This window comes from Camelus bactrianus, chromosome 8 (genome assembly GCF_048773025.1).
Source record: "Camelus bactrianus isolate YW-2024 breed Bactrian camel chromosome 8, ASM4877302v1, whole genome shotgun sequence".
NCBI lineage: Eukaryota > Metazoa > Chordata > Mammalia > Artiodactyla > Camelidae > Camelus > Camelus bactrianus.
This window is the reverse complement of record NC_133546.1, coordinates 38789332-38810302: the sequence shown is the minus strand read 5'-3', so window position 1 is coordinate 38810302 and position 20971 is coordinate 38789332. Positions and strand designations below refer to the sequence as shown.

Genomic DNA, 20971 nt, shown 5'->3' with positions numbered 1-20971 from the left:
TGATAAAGACTGATTACCTTATTTGACTTTAATTTCAGCTCAGAGATAGCACTAGGGTATCCCTGAGAATACCGAGGGTCACTAATTGTTATTTGCTCAGGTTTTAGATAATAAATACCTGATGTTTTGGACTTTACTATGTCAGAAAATGGGCCAGGTCCTTTGGATGTGAAGACTCGAACCTAAAGAAAGAAAAGAATACAAAAGAGTGCATTCAAAAGTGTCCTCAGTGACAATTAAGTTCTGAGACTGATAAATGACTATTTCATCTCACAGTTATGAGATACATTAAGAATAATTTCAAACAGTTATTTACATCAAAGTATATAGCAATAAATCACTAAGAGGAAAAATATTGTCCCAGACTCACGTTGATAGATATTTTTTGTCTAGAAAAGTACAAAATAATGGCACAAATCTCTCTTGCAAAAGATCTCAATTTCTCAAAAGGATCCTTAGCTACTTCCAGAATTAGGTTACGTCAAACATTTAACAGAAAGAAAACTATATAGACTACAGTGAAATTCCACTTACCATGAAATCACCAACTGGAAGCTTCAAATAAATAAATTTCCTGTCCTTTTTAAAAAGGAGATTTATAAAATGAAAATAGTAATTAACCCTTATATTTGAAAATAAATTGTGCATTTCAAACCACTTTTACATACATGATCTCTTTTGATCCTCACAACCACTAAGAGTAGAAACTGGACAAAGATAATAATTAAAGGAAGTAAAACCCATCCACAATGACACATGGAGAAACCGCCATAAGAACCAAGTCTTCTATGTATATGCTTTTCTCCTCACTGTGCCACACTGCATCCTAACAGCAAAGTTTTTTTAAAACAGGTTTTATTAGATGTCCTTTACTGTGTAATAGTTATTTCCACTTCCAAACCTTGCCTGTGTACAATAGCCTGAAAGAAATTTGCCACAGTCATAATAGCCTTGAAAGATAGACCCTCAAGTGCCCTCTCAATCAACAAAACACTGGATTGTTTTTATTATACTTCTAGTATTAAATCTATTTTGCTATATTCTATAAACTACTAAGTGTCTTGAGAGTGTGTGTGTGTGTGTGTGTATCATGGTGTGTGTATACATATATATCAAGCAGTCTTCACTTTTGCATGGGACCATGTTAAGTAAATCTCATGTCTGTCCATTCATAGCACTTTGCAAAGTTCTGTGGTGACTGAGATTTGAACCTATATAAACATAAAGACAAATACGCTTAACCAGAATATTTTTTTAACTGGAACACACATAATTCTTAATAAATAGGAACGTATATTAACACCTTTTATGTACTTCTTTTTTGATTAGTATCAAAACTACAGATCTCTAAAACACTCCCCAAAACATTATGTTCCCTCAAAAGAAATGGAAAACAACTCTATGTATGTACATATATATGTACAACATTGTTCAGCAACCTGGCATTTAATGAGGATGTGAAAATCATCAAGCCTTCTATCATAAGTGGAAAGCTGTCATTAAATTTAAAATGTCAAAGTAGGTGACATTGCTTTTTACTTCAGACCCTCAGCTTTTATTTCCTTTGGTAGCTGCAAGGGGGGGGGGGGGGGGGGCTCCAGATGACTCACAGCAGTTGACGTGATATGGTAGAAAGGACCCTAGAAGCTGGACCATAGCAGCCACTTCCCAGCCATGCAGATTTGGCAACTCACTGATATACCCAAGGACATGGCTCTTCCTTCACAGACAGTGTGAGGATCAAATGAGCTAATGAATATAAAAGTACCTAGTGTGGTACATGACCTATAGGGATGGAGTCAAAAAAACAGCGTTTGTTCCAAATCTGGAAGCAAGAAAACAGTCAAGATGTCCTCTACCCCAGCTGTTCCCTCTCCCTTCTGGACCTCTGCTGCCCACTTGACCTCTGTGATCACAGCCTACCTCAAAGTATCAACAGAATGGCAGAATTCTTAACCTAGTCCTTTAATCAACCTTCTGTTTACACTATGAAGACCACTGTATCCCCATTTTCATTCTCATACCTGGAAGGCAACAGTGTACCCAGGACTCATGCCCTGAAGTTGAAAAGACATCACTGAGGGAGTGACAGTGACAACAATCCAGTCTTCAAATGTTTTGTTTGTGTCACTTTCTTTGGATATTTGATAGAAAATTTCAAATCTTGTTAACACACCATTTTCATGCTTAGGTTTATTCCACGTAAATTCCACCACAACTTCGTTCTTGTTGTGGTATTTTTCACTTGGTAATACAAATATTCTGGGATTCTCTGGTGCTGATGGAACTGAAAAGCAGAGATAGAGAATATGAGGTCAACTTCTACTGCTCATAATGAGGGTGCAGAGCAACTTAGTAATAAATATTTCTCATTCTAGTCAATTAAGATCTATCTTCTTCTTATAGATCTTCAGGAGAGAATATTCCTTAGATTTCTTCAGATACCTATCCTGATATTTCAGGAAATCTTCCTTAACTCCAGCCTAAATCCTGCTGACTGCCACAGAGACACATCTTTCTTGTCTATGGCTGGTATAGATGGAAGCTTGCTGGTTCTCCTTATAAAATACAATATTTACTCTCACCCTGGAGGTGGAAATGGCAGTCACCAGTAAGGAAGACAGTATCTCTGTTCAGCCTTTAGCCAGTTCGGGGTTTAGATACAGCATATCCAGGATCCAGCCCCTCTCCACTTGAACCTTCCTGGGAGGCAGGAAGTCACCTGAGAGTATGGTCTGGCTGTGGCCATTTATTCAAGAGCTAATCCAAGTAGTTACTCCTCTCCCAGTCCTTTGATTAGTTTCCTCTCTCTCTCTCTCTCTCTCTTAATTAAGAGAAATTCCTCTGCCTGATTCCCAAGTCATTCTCTCCAAGACATCCTTCTTCCTTCTTAGGATGCCTCCACAAGGCCCCCTCCCACTCCGCCATGCCAATCACACTGCTTCTTAATGTTCGGCACGCACATCATTATCCAGCCCCCAGGCCTTCTTACACTGTACTTACATGGGGTACCTCCTCTTGCTTTACCTGTTAGAGCCCAACTAAAGTTTCCACCCCCCAAGGCCTTCCCTGGCCATCCCCGTCCATGTGCACGGCCTTCTGCTAAGAATGCAGAGAGGCAGCTTGATAGAGGAGGAGGTCTCATCGTCTCGTTTACTCACTCTACGCCACTGCTACTCAGTTGTCACAGTCTTCTTTCTGTTATCCTCAGCAGCAGATGCATTTATCTCTCCACTGTTTAATGAGCTCCAGCAGAGAAAGCACCTTCTCTTATTCCTCACTAAACCCCCCCAGATCTAGTATAGGACTGGCACACTGTCCTACCTACATCAGAGGTGTGTGAGGATCAAATGAAATGATACAATAACGTTTCTGACACACGATAGGGATGTAAGAAATGTTTAATAAAGGAGTAATACACAGAAATGTGCTTTGTATGCTTTAAAGTGATAGACACATGTAAAGATGTACTTTCCTTTTTTAAAATATATTTCAAAGAAAAACATTAAATTTAGACATTGGTTATTCACCTACAGAAGATTCTGAGTTACCGTCTGTGAAAACATCTGCCAGTAAGCCTGCCTTTCAGGAGATTTTAACTGCTCTGAAACCCCCTTTTTCCTTATGAAGCATTTCACAAATTACCTGAAACATGTTTCTGCATTATACATATATCATTATAGTCAAGTGAAACAGTCTTTAAGAAATCTTTGAAATATTCTTTTGGGATCAATTATGCATATTTATTTTAGTGGTGCTAACCTAATCTCCAAAAGTCATTGAAAGCATATTGAATCTAAACACATGTACAAAACTGACAGTTATTTTTTAAAGTTATTAACTATCCATTCTAGATGATGGAAAGTGAGGTTTTTTTTTTTTCCTTTTTTAAAGATATTTTAACCCCTGTACCTGCTTCAGGTGCTCGGAGTGATAGAGATGTTTTGGGGCCCTTTCCCCAGTAGGTATAAGGAGTGACAGAAAGATTAAATAAGGCATAGGGCTCCAGCCCTTCCACAGAAAATACAGGTAAAGACTGTTGTTCACTAGCCAGGAACTAAAATATAAGCACAAAACATTATTTTCTTAGGGAGAGAATCATAAAATCTTTTATTCCTAATTAATTAAAATTGTCAAACCTTGGTTCACATGTAAAGTTAAAACTTTCAGTTTTGGAAACACTAATGTTGGTAAGTTCCATGCTATTCCACATAGACCAGTGTATCTAACACTCTGATAGTTAACACTAACCACAAAGCAATCAGAGACTGGCTGTCAGGGATAATCTTAACCAAATGCTACAGGAACAACGAAGGAGGTGGGCTTGGCTAAGTCAAGAAAGTACAAATCAGTACGGGCAGGGCTGATGCAGATGGTACAGTCTGTTTGAAAAATGGAAGTTACTAGAACCAATGCCATACCTTAGAAGGAGCACTAAATTCCACACTGTAGAAAATTACACCCCAATCCACTGCTGGAGGAGCATTCCAGAGGATTTGAAAACTTGAAGCATTCCCTTCAATCATAAAAGAAGACTCTGGAATGAAATCTGGGATAACCTTAGGGGTAAAGGAAAAGTTCCCTACAGGATGAAAGAAAGAGTAGAGAGACAGAATTTAGGATTATTATCTTCACAGATACATGGAAAATTAATAGAAATTACTAACAATCAGTACTGAAACAAAATTTTCTTTTCCTTTCCTATATCCTGCGGAGTATCTTTTTTTCAGTCTGTAAATTTGAGTTAAGAGTAAAATGGCTGCAGGTAAATCAACAGAAACTTCTAAAGCCTTTTTCCTCTTTAAACAGAAGTCTTAAGAACAAATCCCAACCTACACGTTTATTTAACTGAAAGTATGGAGGAGAGCGGGCAAACAGGAATAAAATACTGTACCTGGCAGAGGCTTGAGGGATGTCTGAATAATTGTGAACTGATGAAATTTGGCCGGTTCCAAAACGGAGACGCTAGTTCTCTGACCTATTTCCTGAGCCGTGATAATCCGAAAGCCATTGATCCAGAAGAGCCGGCCGCTGTAGTACATCAGCGCGTTCTGGGAAATGTCGGAAGTACTCCAGGCTGCGAACTCCGTGATGGTGGGATCCCCGGTGCTGCTAAAACACGACGGCGATTAGCGTGTGTATCTGGAGTGGGACAAGGGCTGGTACACGTAAGGACTGGAGAGAAGTGTGTGTGTGTGTGTGTGTGTGTGTGTGTGTGTGTCTGTGTGTGTGTCTGTGTGTGTGTGTGTGTGTCTGAAAACAAAGAGAAAATACTTTGCAACAATTATTGCCATTAGTCTGAGTTCCACATTAAGTTGCTTTTTTTACATTTTTCATGAAGTGTACCTAGAGCAAATTTCCTGGGGCTTTTCTTATGAATGTGATACTGCAATGGCAAGAGTGTTACACAGATTTTAGTAAATACTTGTGACTTTTGGTAACACGCTGTATCAAAGGCACAACCTAGTGATTTATTTTTCCTCACTGTGGCACCCCTCCCTCCTGTTCTTGGTTAGTCATCTTATCTACTTGCCATTCATTATTCTAGGCTGTTTGGTCCTTCACTTTGTACTGTTCACAGCTGTCCGTTGCTTCAATGATACTTATCAACACCCATAGCTCCATCAAGATGCTTCTTTTCAGACCAGGGAATTCAGGAAAACAGACTATTGTTGAAATTGCTTTTAAAGTTTTTTCTCAATGGCGAGGAGTTCTACAATAGCTTTTACTTTAAAAATCTGCTTGGTTGTTTCTAAAATTACTCCAGTTGCCTAGGACTCAATAGAAACGATCTCAGTGATTCTCAACCTTTTGGAGTGGTGATTTGACTATTTTAAAAATGGTATCTCTAAATCTTGTTAAAGTGTTGACATTGTCCTCTTTGGAAAAGTATGAAGTATGGCACTTAAAATGAAAATAAAAAGTTTTGTTTTGAGAGTTTCATAAGACCTCCTTGAGAAAACTGAAACTATCTCAAAGGACCATGGCCGGGAGTTGTGAAACTTATAAAGAAAAAATCCACTCACCAGTGCTATTCCCATAGTCCTTTTTCTTGTTAAAAAAAAAAAAAAAAAAAACCACAAAAAACTTTGTTCATACCTAGTCAGTTGTAAAAGCAAGATCCGGTTTGCCTTTTGGACTTTCACCCACTTGTCTAATTTTGCACTTTGTTGTTTTGACTTCTCATTAGAACTTTCCAGTCTCCTTGGTGAGATAATATAAAACCAAATTCCACATGGAAGGGAAGGTCACTCACCAAGCAGGATGCACTTGGCCTAAGGAGGCTGGACCTTCTGGACCACCCACAGAGCTGCCCCAGCCTAGATCCTGGGGCTGTATTCATGTTAGCCTTCCTCACACGGCTGTTTGTTCAGCATTTCCCAAAACAGTCCCCTTAACAAGGAGACCTGATAGGGTCAGAGGAAGTCTCTCTTAGAAAACGGTGTTTAAGCTGAGCCATGCAGTCTGAGCACAAATTAACCAAGAGATCTGGGTTTGTGGGACCATTTTAGGCAGAGGGAACAGAAGAGGATTAGGCTCCCTTGGAGCAATATACTCAGTCCTGACATAGCTAAATATGCCTCAACTTTTATGACACATGCACGCTTTTCAACCTCCAAGTTGGATAATGTTGCTGTACTGGTAATAGACTCATTCTTTAATAAACCAAAGGCAATGGCTATGAGGAAAGAGGAGTTTGAAAGGCATCTCCATTATAGTTGTCAAGTGCAGTATATGCTTAACGACAGCAGACAGCTAATCTCATCTCTACTATAAGCTAGAAATACACTGGCCAATAAGGTAGCCACTAACTACAGGTGACCCTGAGCCCTTGAAATGTGGCTACTGCAATTGAGGAACTGAATTTTTAATATTATTTAATCTTCATTAATTTAGGTTAAAAAGTAAAACTAATATTTGATTCATATATTGTGAATCATGTGTATGATTTATTGGAAAATTTTTAAGTATTTTGGATAAAATTTTTCAGTTGTAAATTTTATAAAATCTAACTACAATCAAGTATTTCCTATGAAAATTTAGTGTACAAATTGAGATATGCTGTATATGTAAAATATATGAGAATTTATTTGAAATTCTATGAAATTAATATGAAAAAATAATGTCAAATAATTCAATAATATACCTATGTCTTTTTACCCTTTTTTAATGAGGCAACTAGGAAACTTACAATTATATATGTGGTTCACATTATCTATATTGGACAATGGTGATTCAGAGTAAAGATAAGGAACTTAAAATGCAGAAGAAGGAATTTTGGTTATATATTAGAAAAAAATTTCTGCTTGTAAGATGGCTCTGGAATTCCTGTCTCTATGTACAGTTTTTCTTTTTTTTTTTTCCTGGTGTGATAAAAAGGCAAGACTTACATGGGCACAAAGTGCCTGTCCTTTGTGTAACCCTGTCAAGATCTGCTGCACTCCACCAGGCATGCATACAAGGAAAATTATTAACCTTGAGATGATGAAATGCATTTTTAAAGGAGAAACATACTTCTTCTATCTCCTAAATCCGATAATATTGATTCTCTGGACACTTGAGAAGCTAGGCTCTTAAACAATGCCAGCTAGCCTGTCCCCTGAATGTACAGACACGGAGAACGAGCCCTGATCCTTCAACATACGGATTCTTTGAACACTGTCTATATCTCACAGACAGATTCTTTTGACAATCAGATTGCTGATACCTCACATTTCTAGGGAGAGGAACAACCAGTTTTCTATGGTTCACAATTGGGAAACTAGCTGGAGCTGTAAGGCATAGCTGCTATGAAATAAATGATTGGTCAGACTTGCTGTATATACGCTTGTATGCATTATAGATATATATATGTGTGTGTGTACTCCTTTTTTATAGTTTCTATGATTGAGACTTTTCTATAAACCAAAAAAAATGTATTTTTTAATCTAAAAGTTATCTTGACATTGTCTTCATAAAGCAGGAATTCTTGGTCCTTGTAAGATTAGAGCCTTAAAAATTTGATGAAAAGTATGGATGCTCAATTTCCAAGCATTCATACTCAACCTGAAGCCTTCCATGAACTCCAATACCCAATATTAGAAATCTCTGCCCCAGAGCAGTACCTTCTGTTTTACTTTAACCCTTTCCCAATCATCTCTCTAATTTACTGTGTGGCAGTCGCAAATTTATGCACATCTCTGGTCTCAGTTTCCTCATCTATGAAATAAAATGACCCCTAAATTCTCCTCTAACTGCTGCTCTCTAATAATTTTATGTTCTATATTTTAATTTGAAATATGTAACTGTTTCCTTGAAGTTAAAAACTATGGATTTTATAGGGTAGGTAAAACAAAATATGACAAGAACACGAAGAGTAGAGGGTAGTAATTGGAAATATATTATCGTAAAGTTTTAAAATCTTTTGTGAAGAATATTTTGAATATTGACTGTGGTAAGTTGAAGATGTTTAATATAAAAAATGCATATTTTACTCTCCAAAGCAACCTAAAGAAAAGTATAAATAAACATAATTAAAATGTCATGAGAGGAGATAAAGTAGAATACAAAAAAGTGCTTTATTCACCCTCAAAAATGCAAAGAAGTGGAACAAAGGAACAAAGAGCTGATGAGACAACTGGAAGTCAAACATCAAGATGGCAGACTTAAATCCAAACATATCAATAATTATATTAAGTGTAGAGGAACTTAACACCTCAATGAAAAGGCAGAAATTGTCAGACTGCATAAGAAAGCAAAATCCTATATGCAGTTTATAGTAAACACACTTTAAATATAAAGACAAAAATTGATTGAAAGTAAAGAGATAGAAATAAATGTACTGTGCAAACACTAAGCATAAGTGTGGCTGTGGCTATCCTAATATCAGACAAAGTAGTCTTTAAGATGAAGAGTATTACCCTAGATAAGTGGGGATATTTTATAGTGATAAAAGGAAATATAATCAAGTCTATGGTTAACAATACTAAATACAAAGCACACAGATACATCAACTAAAGAGGACCACAGGCAAATCTATAACCATAGTTGAAGACTATGTTAAGAAGCAGAAAAACCCATCCACCCACTTCCTGGGCTCTTGAGGAACATTCTCCTCGGTGCCTCCACTGGACTCGCTTTATACCCGCTCACAGTACTCACCATAGTCTACAGTAATTAGTTGCTTTCAAACCTATCTGTCCTTACAAGCACAATGCCTGCAACACAGTGGATAATTAGTAAATGTTTATTGGAAGTATAAATGAATCCTCATGCACTATCGGTTATAACCAAGGGGCAAGTTAGTTGCCTATTCTCAGCCAATTACCTTTAATATTACTTACCTCTGACCCCGAAGAACAGCTGTGTACAGGTGAATACATTGACTGTCTTGAACCAACCAATACAGGAGCCCATCGCTAAGGTCTAAAGTTAGAGCAATTACCTAAATAGAAGATAAGATAAGAAAATGAATCAAATACATGATACCTTTGTGAATAACTCACACTTACGCTACAAATTTCCCTTTAACATCCTTTTTGGAATAATAAACTTAGTGATTTTTACCTTTCACTGAATATGAATATTATATGAGTATGCCTACTGCTATATAATTTGAGTATAAGCACTCATTTCCTAAAAATCCTCAAATGGCAGGAACTGTTATTCACTTCTGTATACTTAGCTCTAGTAGTTCTCTGGACCAGCAGCATCAGTATCACCTGGAAACTTGTTACAAATACAAATTCTCAACCACACTTGGAGCCACTGTGCTAAGCCCTGCCTAAAGCTAGCCATAACTTTGAATTCTTCAGCCACATGAGCCAGTGAATTTGATCGTTGTTTAAATCAGTTGTTCTCAAACATTGCTGCACATTAGAATCACCTGTGGAGTTCTTCAAACATCTCATTTCCCAGTCTGCATCCTATTACATTTTGCTCTCTGGAGATGGTACCCAGTCTCCAGTATGTCTTCAAATTCCCCAGATAATTCCAAAGTGTCACCAAGTTTGAGAACCAACTTGGTTAAAGTCGTATTTTCTGTTAATTACAACCAAAAACATCCTGACATATTTCTAAAATATAATACAGGCAAGATTTTTATGTGATTATAATTGAATAGAGCCATGTATATATAAAGTCCCATTTCTAGCTGACATCTGAAAACCAGTTCTTACTACTCTTTCGTCTTCTTGTTACAATCTATGTCTTAATTTTACGTCCAGTTGTCTAGGTAAGGCCTGAGGAAAGACTGTTTCTCCTATGAAATAGAGTGTATGAAATAGAAGTGACAATCCAAGAGTTTTGCTTTTGTTTTTGTTTTTTTGCTTTCTTTGGCTTTATAAGTATTTTTCAATTAAGCTGAGATTACCAGGAACCTGACCTCGGAGAGAGGAGTCTTTCTATAGCAGACCTAGAGCTGAGAGGTATCAGATAGGATTAAAGTTGATGACTGTATCTTTGGCAAGATACAGTAGCATATAAACGAAAACAATGAACCAATGAAAAATGTAAAAAGAATACAATAAAGTATCCAAGAACTAAAAATACTTGCTAACAGGTTACCCAAGGCTTGCTACAAATAATCTCAAGGCACATGGCTGCAAGTAGCTTCAGGTATCAAATAAATCACAGCCTTCCATCTTCAAGAAAACTCAACCTATTCCCTTCTCAAAAGGTAAAAGACTATTCTAGCAATCACTAGCCTTTGGGGAGTTGAGTCAGGTCCTTGCTTCAGGCAGAAAGAGATTTATTTATTTTTTTAGTTAAAGTTAAACCAGGTTAATACTGTTTGATTGTCTATAATGAGATGCACTAGAGTTCTAAATTACAGATTAACTCCAGTTTATCTCTTAAAAAGGCGATTCTACAACTCCCTTTGCTCAAATACAACGGACTATTCAAGCTATAGGTCAAATTCAGGTGTTGGATCGTTACCCCATTTGTTTACACCAGCCATTTTGATCCATATTTTAAAAGTGTCAGGAGGTGTTCCATAAATCTTTGGTAATCATTGTTATATCTAGTAATATGTATACCTTGGAAATAATCCCTTTGATGAAAACTAAAACCTTGAAGTTTAACCCTGTGGTAAAATGCACTACATACTGTGAGCCCAACACATCAGATGTGGCAAAAAGTATCTTTTCACTTTAGATGATCATCTCATTTCATCACACAAATTAGTCTTTCTATAAATAATTGGCTATCTATTTTATTATACCTGTATATTGCAAAGTATCTTATGACTTCATGATAAAACTGTGAGTAACACATAAAGGAACGACAGTGAGATGGAGAGCTTTGCTCAGAGCAAATCATATTTCTTCAGAACACCCACGAGCATCAATAGAGGCAGATAAATAAGACATCAAACCACGGAACCAGAGCCCAGATTTGCACAAGCACCAACACCACCAGCCAGCCTGTGAGAGGATTTGGAGTGGGATTTTAAAGAAAAGTGTATTTCTCCAAACATGCTGAGAAATTTAATGATTCATTCATTTACAGAAAAGTCCCCAGGGCCACTCCAGAGCGGTCCTGAGTAGAAATACCTCCAACAACCAGATTGTGACTGCGGAGAGATTGCCAACAAAAGCCTCAGGGATGGATAGAAAGTTCCTCCTGAGGTACTGTTATCCTTAATATGCTTCGACAAAAATAAAAGTTTTTTCCCCTAACATTTATTATTGAGACATAACAAATACTAACTTTGTATTCAGACTCAAGTAGCCCCAAAATAGAGTTAAGGGTTGTTTCCATTACTTGACAAGGATGATTAATCTCTGGATATGGTGTGTAAATTTCTACTTCTTTTAAATATCTGTGTTATAATCTGTATATGCAAACCTTAGGAATTATAACTGATATATTCTTTGGAATTGAGAATCAAGTGACTCAACAATTTGTTGGTGTATTTGTGTTAAGCATATTTTATCTCCATTGGCAGCAAAAAAGGCTAAAAACTAAGAAAATTTTAAGAAATATCCTAGGTAGAAATAGTATGAATATTTCTTTCTTCTTCATGCTTTTCTGTAAGTTCTGTATTTTCTACAGTAGATATATTATTATGACAATCAGAAAAGACAAAATTCAGAAATGTATATGGCTAGCTAGAAGGAAGCTTAAAGGGATCAAGAAAAATAGTTATTGCTTCTAGATGATGAGGAAGTAAAAATAACATTTGTTTAAGAAACATTTCTATAACAGTGTATTGTTAGATTGAATTTTAAAAATACGAGCTTAACAATTGAGTGATGGTTACCATGTGCGTGGAACTATCCTCACTACTTCCCAAGAATTGTCCCCTTTAATCTTCACAACAACTCTAAGTGGTAGGACAATTGTTAATATTCCCATTTTTCAGAAAAGGAAACAGACACAGAGAAGTCAAATAATTTTCCTAGAAGTCCCACAGTTTTTAAAGCAGTCAGTACCAAAAATTGATTGAAAATAATAAAACACCACTCTCGGCCTTAGCGCCATCTTCTGAGAAGTCTCCTCGCCATGAGAGCGAAGTGGAGGAAGAAGTGAATGCTCAGGCTGAAGCACAAAAGAAGAAAGATGAGGCAGAGGTCCAAGTGAACTTGTACACCCATGGAAGCCACAGGAGCAGAAGCAAGGAAAGCCAGAGGCCAGGGACGCTGTTAGATACTGTTGGACTGCATGTCTACTGTCTAGAACTTGTCTCAGTGGATCTGGAACATCTACTGCCATTCTGATCACCTTGACCACCTTTAAGAGACCCATCTTGCTCCTATCAAAACGGGCCCTTTTGGTCCTTTGCCCTGGACCTGTAATATTCTGGACTAGTTCTGTTCTCAGTTGTGGCTGAATGTAACACATGTACAATAAACCATCTCTTCTGCTGTCTTAGCTGAAGGGAAAAAAAAGAAAAGAAAAGAATAAAACACCTAATCGTCTCCCAACAGGAAGCTCTAAAATATCCAGTAGAATTCCTGAAGACTGTAAAAGCAGACAGAGGTTAAAATGCTCTTAAAGAGTGAGTCCATTCAAAGTAAAGCGGACTATAAAACTCTCTGTAGTATATTTTAATATATTTTATCAATTTCAACAATCAAGTAAGACTTAGAGAAATCTTGGTTGTACCAAGATCTTACCATAACAGTACTTCCTTTCAGATTCTACCGTAACTATTCACCATAAGCAGGAACAGTATTATACCTATACAATAGCACTGTTTAGTATTATTAAGTGATCAGATCTTATTTTTCATTTGTCACCTTTTTCCCAGAAAACCATGGCTGCACCTGTAGTGTAAGGGAACTTTCCCCATTTAGCCTGGTGCTTTCGACTGAATATAGTGTGGTCCAGTAGAGATATCCACCAACGGAATCCACCACCATGTCATTCACCAACAATTTCACATGGGTCACAATGTCTGTGTGTCCTGTCAACACAGACTGCCTTTGTATCTATAAAACATAATCATAAGTCAGTTGATGATTTTCAAATGGCATCATTATTTCTGAGTAGTTTATTGCAATTGTTAGTAAATCACTGCCTTTGTCTATTCAATTGTTCAACCACAAATATTGATTGGCCCTATGTGCCTAGTCTTGGAAACATCACAAACAGTTATAAGAAAGTTACAGGTTATAAGGAAGCTTATTCCTTTTCATATCTCTAAAGAGAATGGAGATAAATTTATTTTGAGTTAAAATACTTAGTAATCATACATTCAGTCAATCAACACACTGCTAGATACGTATTTGATTAGACTCCCAAAGAAGAGGTAGGCTCCCGATAAATGGTGATGTCTCTCCTTGCTTCCTGTCTACCAGTTTATCTCCCTAATATTAATTACTACCATTATGGAATTCCATCACGTACCAAGCACTGTACTTTTTTTTTTAATGTTAGTGATTTTCTGTTTTATTCACAAGCTTGTTGCAGTTTTTGGTTTTCTTTTCTTTCTTTTTTTTTTTTTTTTCTGGTTTCGTTTGGTTTTGTTTTGTTGAGGTTTTTCTTTTTTTTAATGAAGGTATTAGCGATCAAACCCAGGACCTCGTGCATGCTAAGCATGTGCTCGACCACTGAGCTATACCCACCCCTCTGTACTTCTTTTTTTAATCTTCGAAATATTAGCTCTTGTAACCCTCACATTAAGCCTATAAAGGATTTCTATTTCCTACTTTTTCCCAAGTAAACTGGGGTCAGAGAAGTTAAGTCATTGTTCACGGAGTTACACAGTTTTATAAGAGACAGAGCAAATATTTGAAACTAGTTTTTATACTCTTCCACTTCCTCCTTCAAAACTATTTTAAAACTAACCCATTTTAGAGAGCATTCTCTAACCCCACTCAGCTCCATTCTGCCTACAAGTCATTGGCACTTTTGAATTCAGACTATACTATATTGCTTTGCTTCTAAATACACTGCTCTGAATGCTTTTCTATTAATTTGTGAATATATTTTTATCTCTTTAAAAGAGCAGGGGCTAGTGGTGATGGTTGAACAACACTGAACATACTAAAAACCACTGCACTTAACACAATCAAAGGGTGAATTTTATGGCATGTGAATTATATCTCATAAAGCTGAGATATATATATTTATTTTAAGAGTGGAGACTTGTCTGCAATCTACTTCATATTCTCTACTAGGCCCATTCTCAAGGCTCTAAACACATTGGTAACAGATAACAAATGTATAAATGAATGGACAACTGCCATCCTGATTAGAAAATGACTTCTGTACTGTATTTCTTGACCCGTCAGGCCAGTATTCTCATCATCAGCCATCCTTTCCTTCAACGTGTGCCACTGGACAATGGGCAGGATGTCTCCATCTTGCCCCAGGTCTACTTTCTGCCCTCTCCACCCTACCCGGTGCCCCTTGAGCCTAGCGTGGATGGACTGCACCAACTTAGCTCCCTCATTCTCTGGCTTCCAGAGAGGTTCAGCCAATGGAAGCATTGGCAGAAGAGCAGAGGCCAAAGGAAAGAGGGATATACCTCCGTTTTGCTCCTTGCCAGACCATACATTTTGACAGTGGCTGGTTTTCCTGTCAGCAGCCCTCCTAAAGCTACAGCCCTCACCAGCTTCTTTCCCTTCTTCCCCTTACTCTCTATGCCTGGAGGTGGTAACATCCTCCCACACTTGCTAGCCCAGGGCATGTTTCACCACCCTTTGCTTGCTTTTCCTAGCTCTGTCCACACCTTTGAAAACAGTCCCCTCATTTAGCTTCTTTGAATCATGCCTTTGGAGTGGGCCATCTTCCTCCAACACAGTAACCCCACTAGTGAACATTTTAATAGATTTATTTTAAGATATCATCAGAAACAGGTAACTCATATACCAAATACTGATATAAAATTTCCTGTACGCATAAATCCATTTTAATTGAAAAGTGAGTAGGTTTAGAGACAAATATTAAATAACTAATAGCATAAGTGGTACCCAGGTATGAAAAAAATCATGAAAATGATGTTCAGGTCACTGAAGTGGGTGAGCATTGTTCAAGAGCCCCCAGAATGCCAGGCTTTCACTTACCACGTATGTTTTTCCAGCCCAGTAGAGAAAGTGGCCCAGCCATTCAAAAGCTAAAGCCCCGGCTCCTGCAATGTTGGGTATGTGGTAATTCTCTGAGACATCCATCCCGTTCAGCAGCCACACGTAAACATCACCTTTCATGTCGCTGTAGTAGAGGCTGTTGTTATACCAGTCCATGTCTCCAAACAAAGTGAATTGATAGTGGTCATTTTTTCAGGTATGCCAACGTAAACATGGCAAGTCAACAAATCCCACGTGCACCTCAACATAATGTTAAAGCACGTACTAACATAGACAGTCACTAGAACTTCAGGGATCTGTCAAGGATATTTCAATAATGTTATCCCCAAATCTTAACCCTTGGAACTAGAGAGAGGAACTAATACTCATTGGACATCTCTTCTTTGCCAAACATTGCCCTGGGCACCTTTACATATCGCACTTAACTCTTAAAACAAAGCTATGAGGTGAAAATCATCCCCATTTTTGATGTGGCAAACCCAAGACTCTCTGAAATTATCTATTCTACCCAAGGTCTCACAGATGAAAAGAGGAGGTGCCCAGATGCAAGCCAACATCAAAGCATCACTCTTCCCATTAGTACCACACTGTCCCCAAAGTCCAGCTCAAATGGTGGTCAGAAATGCTGTGTTATTGTTAATGGCCAAAGAGATCAGATAATTAGATAATTCTAGGAGATGCCACCTTTGGGCAAGATCACTGTTGTACCATCCTAGAATGAAGACTTCATCCTTTTGTCTTCTAGGCAAAAGTACTCATTTGTTACTTAATCTTCTTCATCACAAAATTCTATCTTAACACTTTATTTAGAACTTCACACAGCTATTCTATGCTCCAGTCTTACAGAAAACTCCTGATAAATTACTTAACTATAGCCAACTTCATGGAGCAAGATAGGTTGTTAACTGTGAGATGACACTGACAGATTAAAATACATGAGAAGTATATCAAAGCCTTCCTGAAATACACCTAAATCATTAAATAACCTCACATTCTGTGAAATAATAAATAGCACTCCTACTCAAGAATTGACATTTTCTTAACAGTGTCACTGGCACTATAGTTCAGTCAATATTTTTTCCTTTCATTACTGACCTAATAGTAAAACACTCAATTCTTTTGATTTGATGACTAGCTCAGAAAGTTTTATGAGTAGAAACCTGTCATCCATGTACAGGGGACTTGGTGTTTACCTGACACATTGCCTATATCAGAGGATAAAAATTCTCCTGGGCCAAAGCTATTTAATGGTTTACTCCAAAGCCCATCTTCCTTCACAGCCATGATAAATGGTGGTTCTGTAGCTGTTTAGTTTAAAAAAAAAAAAAAAAGAAGAAGAAAAGAAAAAAATTGAAAGAAATATCGCAGAAAGCCCACTTTTTAGATATACATCTTATACCTTAGATTTCCTTTATACAGTAAATCAACATTTTTGAAAAATACCCTGGAAGTATATGAGTAATTATATTTGCTTAGCAGAATCATTTATCATATTAAACATACTTTCTGATTTTTATGTAACTATTTGAAATTGAAGGTGAAGAGGAATGTGTGGTGATGTTGCCTCTACAGCAATGTCATGGTCATGGCAGAATTTGTTTTTTTTTTGCTTTGGCGATTGGTTGCCATGGTCCTATTCAGAGCACCCAGAAGCAACTGCAATAACAGTAGTATAAGTGGGTCAGTCATCTTCCCGTTTTCTTTCAGCCAGGAGGATGGAACTCAGCATGAGTCACAGCCCCTCAACTTCTCTCACCAAGACCCTCAGAATTCAAGGAACGATACTGCTTAGTAAACCACAAGAAAGGAGAAAACCATGAAGAAGGACATTATATCGTTTGTTCAGAAACATCTTGGAATGTTTAAAATAGCAGGTTAGAAACATAAATACCACACAGTACTTTATTTGCTTTCCTAAGCTCAGAGAATAAACACATACCCAAGGGGTCAAGGCACCCTTCTCTACCACACTGAAGGTGAGGATGGTTAAAGGTCACAGGAGTACACAGAATCAAGAACGTGTTCTCACCTGGTACCAGGGTAGTCCCCGCTGAGGGCTCTGACCAAGGGCCGGGCCCCTTGGGAGAACTCGCTCTCACAGAAACCTTGTATTTCGTAGCACTCTGAAGGTTGGGTACGTTAAGCATGGTCCCACTTATATTAGGGAAAATGTGAGTGATTTCAGGAAAGTCTTGGGTTGACACTTTCACCTCGTAAGTCCAGTTCTGCCAAGCGGAAGGGCCTAATCAGAAGAGTTAAACAGTATTACTGACTCGGGTGACATCAGCAAGCGCAAACAGAAGCTTGTCAGTAAATTTATCTATAGCTTCACCTTGAGTGGAAGGATAATTGAGCAGGAATGCCTCCTAGCTAGCTGCCCCCTAATTACCAGGGTTAACTTGTGATATGATAGGGACAGTGGCTGTTCCACCCATGACACTCAATTTGCCCCATCAAAGGAGATCTCATGCCCAACAAATAGGAGGCTACTCTTCCTCAGTCCGTGCTGTCTGATTGGCTGCATGGAACCATCAGAGGGGTGTCCTATACAAGCTCCTACTAAACAAATGCTTAATGACGAACCTCTAATATAATTCCCAGTATTGGTAGTATCTCCCTCCTAGGAGCCCAAACAATAGAAAAAAAATTTTCTTTTGCTTATTCATTTTCAGCCATCTTTGAAATATACAGCAAACAGGCATAATTAACTTAGTCTTAAAGTAAAGAGTAGACAGTGTTTGCTAAACACTCTAGGGGACCAGGGCTTGGCAAGCTGCAGCCCACAGTGACCTAGAGGGCTCACTGCCTGGTTTTGTAAATAAAGTTGTGCTGAAAAACAGCCAGTTACTTATTTACATATTATCTATGGCTGTTTCAGTTGTTTATTTACATATTCTCTAAAAGCCGAGTTGAGTCGCTATTCCAGAGACCATATGACCCACAAAGCTGAAAAAGATTTACTGCCTGGTTCTTCCTTTATAGGAAAAATGTGCCAACCTCTGTGCTAGATATTGTCCTGAGTGTTCTACCTGTGGATCTTAATTTAGTCTGTATGAAGAGTTCATAGAAAGATATAATTAATATTTTCATTTCCTAGTAGTGGAAACAGGCACGGAGTGGTTCAGTAACTTGCCCAGGGTCATTCTGCTAATAAATGGCAAGACCAGCCTACGAATCCATGCAGGCTGGCTCCGAAGCCCACCTGCGTATCCACCAACCACAGCCTCTCCAGAGATGAAAATTCAAGTCCACAGAGTCTTAAGGAGTTGTTCAAATTCACGTTAAGATCTCTATGGTACAAAATCTCAACCCCAGAGCTCCATCCCCCTGGGCTGATATAGTCCCTCAGACTGGAATATCAGTGCCTGGCTCCCAGGAAACATTCAATAAATGCTCCAACAATTCTGTTGGGGTGTACTTGGGAAATACAGAGATTCTCTTAACACAGAACTAACAAATGCAGGACAAATGTGTAAATACTTTGTGCGTGCTTGTGTGTGTGCATGTGTGTGTGAGCTACGTAGAGATTCTGGTTGATGACTCAATGGTCACATGTGGGTTCTCAAAACTGAGTTGCAATGTCAAGCCCTTCAAGCTCCCCCCTCCTTCTGGCTGGGGCCAGAGCACTCACTGGCTCCGATGGCGAGGGCTGGGGGCGTCCACTGAACCAGGGCCTGTTGGGAGCCGAACAGCACGGAGAGCTGCTGCGGGTGGCCCGGCACGGGGTGTGGCTGGGTGTACGAGCCAAAGATGACCAAGTTGCCAAAGCCGAATTCTTCTATGTGACTCAGGTCACATCCCACAATGAACTCATTAAAAGACAAAGAATCCTGTTGGAAAACGGCCTTGCCATCTGTGACCAGGAAGTCATTGTTTTCACAAGCAAAGCTCTTCACATCAGTAAAGGGGACGTGAGGTAGGATCAGGTGGGAAGCGGAGCCGTCCAGAAAGGTTGACATGAAGACTTGGGTGGTGTCGTTGTAGTAAATGATCCGCTTGGACTGTGGCTTTATTGCAAAGTCCTTTAATGTGCAACTCTGCACAATATGCATGGCTTCTGAGTCCCGACCAGAGGGCACAGGGAGATTGACTCTATAAATGCCGTCTCTCAGGAGATAAAAGATATACCTGACACAGAGGCAAAAGAAGCCTGGGGTGATTCAGTGCTAGGGTGCATGAGTAACTGTCTCAGCCCATTGCTTTAACCTATAGGGCAATCAGAACCGTCTACCTCCAGAGTCGATAAGGACAGGGTTCACCACGGTGCAAACTGGTAAAGGTATTTACTAAAGATATGCTTTGCTTCACATTAATGAGCATTTGGAGATCATATAATTCATTCACAGTGAATACCTCATTTCATGCTCAAAATACCCTACTGGGTATTATTGTCTTCCCCACACGGATGGATAAAGCAAAGGTCACAGACACGAAGTTACTTCTCAAAGTCCTACTCCAAAACTGAGCTAAAATGTGTCCATTTCATTTGTGGCATGGAAAAATAGTTATTTGTAACGGCAAATTTTAACTTGTTATTAACCATCAATTTCTGTTTCCTAAAGTGGATGCTAGCAGCATTCTCTCTAAACCAGCCTCCTGATAGATGTGAGAACTAAACCAGAAAAATGAACTGGTGTTGATTTGCTCAGCAAAAGAAACAGTGCAATGAAAAGAGGAAAGAGAGGCAGGAAGGGCTTCTATGGGGAGCACTGAGGGGAAATAAGACCCTGAGTTGTGCTGTAAAATAGAGACAAATCTCAGAACTGGAACCAGGTCCCTGAATCTCGGGCAAGAGGTCTTTCCCATATGCCCATATTTTACTTTGAAGGAGAAAGGAAAACCACTTACCTAGGAAAGCTGTGGATCAAGTTTGAAAGAAATGTCTTCTTGGCTCCATAGAATGAAAACTTTGCTTGGATTTGATTAAATGTGAAGGTACATAGATTGGCTTCTTATCTGGTACTAAGGTGCTATTAGCAAGTGTCCCCAAGATTCTTGCCAAAGGAAGAGAATTCACATTGACCAGGCTAACACTCACCCATTGTACGAATCAGCCACAATTTTTTGAGGTGCAATAATGGAGGAAGGAGTAATTTCCTCAATGCTTGAGCAGTTCTCTAAATCACAGACACATACCTAGAGAAAAGTATATCAGTAGGATTAGTTCTACACTCGCTTTGGCCAGCCAGCACTTCTTGAGTATCTATTCTGTGCTTAGAATTTTGCTAATCATTGAGCACTTTTTGAAAACATAAAAAAAAAATCCCTTAAAAAACAGTTTTATATCCTATATCCTAATGAGTTCATATCCTCTTGGTGTCCATGAAATACAAGTACCTATTCTCCTGGCTTGTGGAGACGGGCACTCAACTATTTTTAATGTTTAAGCTGTATCCAAGCTGATGGGCTTCCAGCCATACTGATTATGATCAGCCTGTCCCTGTCAAAGAAGCAAA

General features: G+C 38.5%; 1 protein-coding gene across 10 annotated transcripts in view; it reads right to left on the bottom strand.

Moving 5' to 3' along the window:
- ROS1 (ROS proto-oncogene 1, receptor tyrosine kinase) overlaps positions 1-20971 on the bottom strand; it is a 107557-nt gene that overhangs the window by 53298 nt on the left and 33288 nt on the right. For 7 of the 10 annotated variants that reach the window (XR_012508657.1, XR_012508656.1, XM_074368442.1 and 4 more), the window contains exons 12-23: positions 20554-20651; positions 19147-19643; positions 17545-17757; positions 16709-16819; positions 15495-15673; positions 13224-13415; positions 9324-9424; positions 4895-5112; positions 4422-4582; positions 3913-4057; positions 2025-2287; positions 119-182 (exon numbers count right to left, since the gene is read on the bottom strand). Coding sequence is in view for 8 of the 10 variants with exons in the window: in XM_074368442.1 (XP_074224543.1) it covers positions 119-182; positions 2025-2287; positions 3913-4057; positions 4422-4582; positions 4895-5112; positions 9324-9424; positions 13224-13415; positions 15495-15673; positions 16709-16819; positions 17545-17757; positions 19147-19643; positions 20554-20651 (2242 nt within the window). In the remaining 2 variants the exon portion in view is untranslated. The remainder of the gene's footprint in view (positions 1-118; positions 183-2024; positions 2288-3912; positions 4058-4421; positions 4583-4894; positions 5113-9323; positions 9425-13223; positions 13416-15494; positions 15674-16708; positions 16820-17544; positions 17758-19146; positions 19644-20553; positions 20652-20971) is intronic. The other 3 variants (XM_045524646.2, XM_074368438.1, XM_074368439.1) reach the window with 3 other exon arrangements.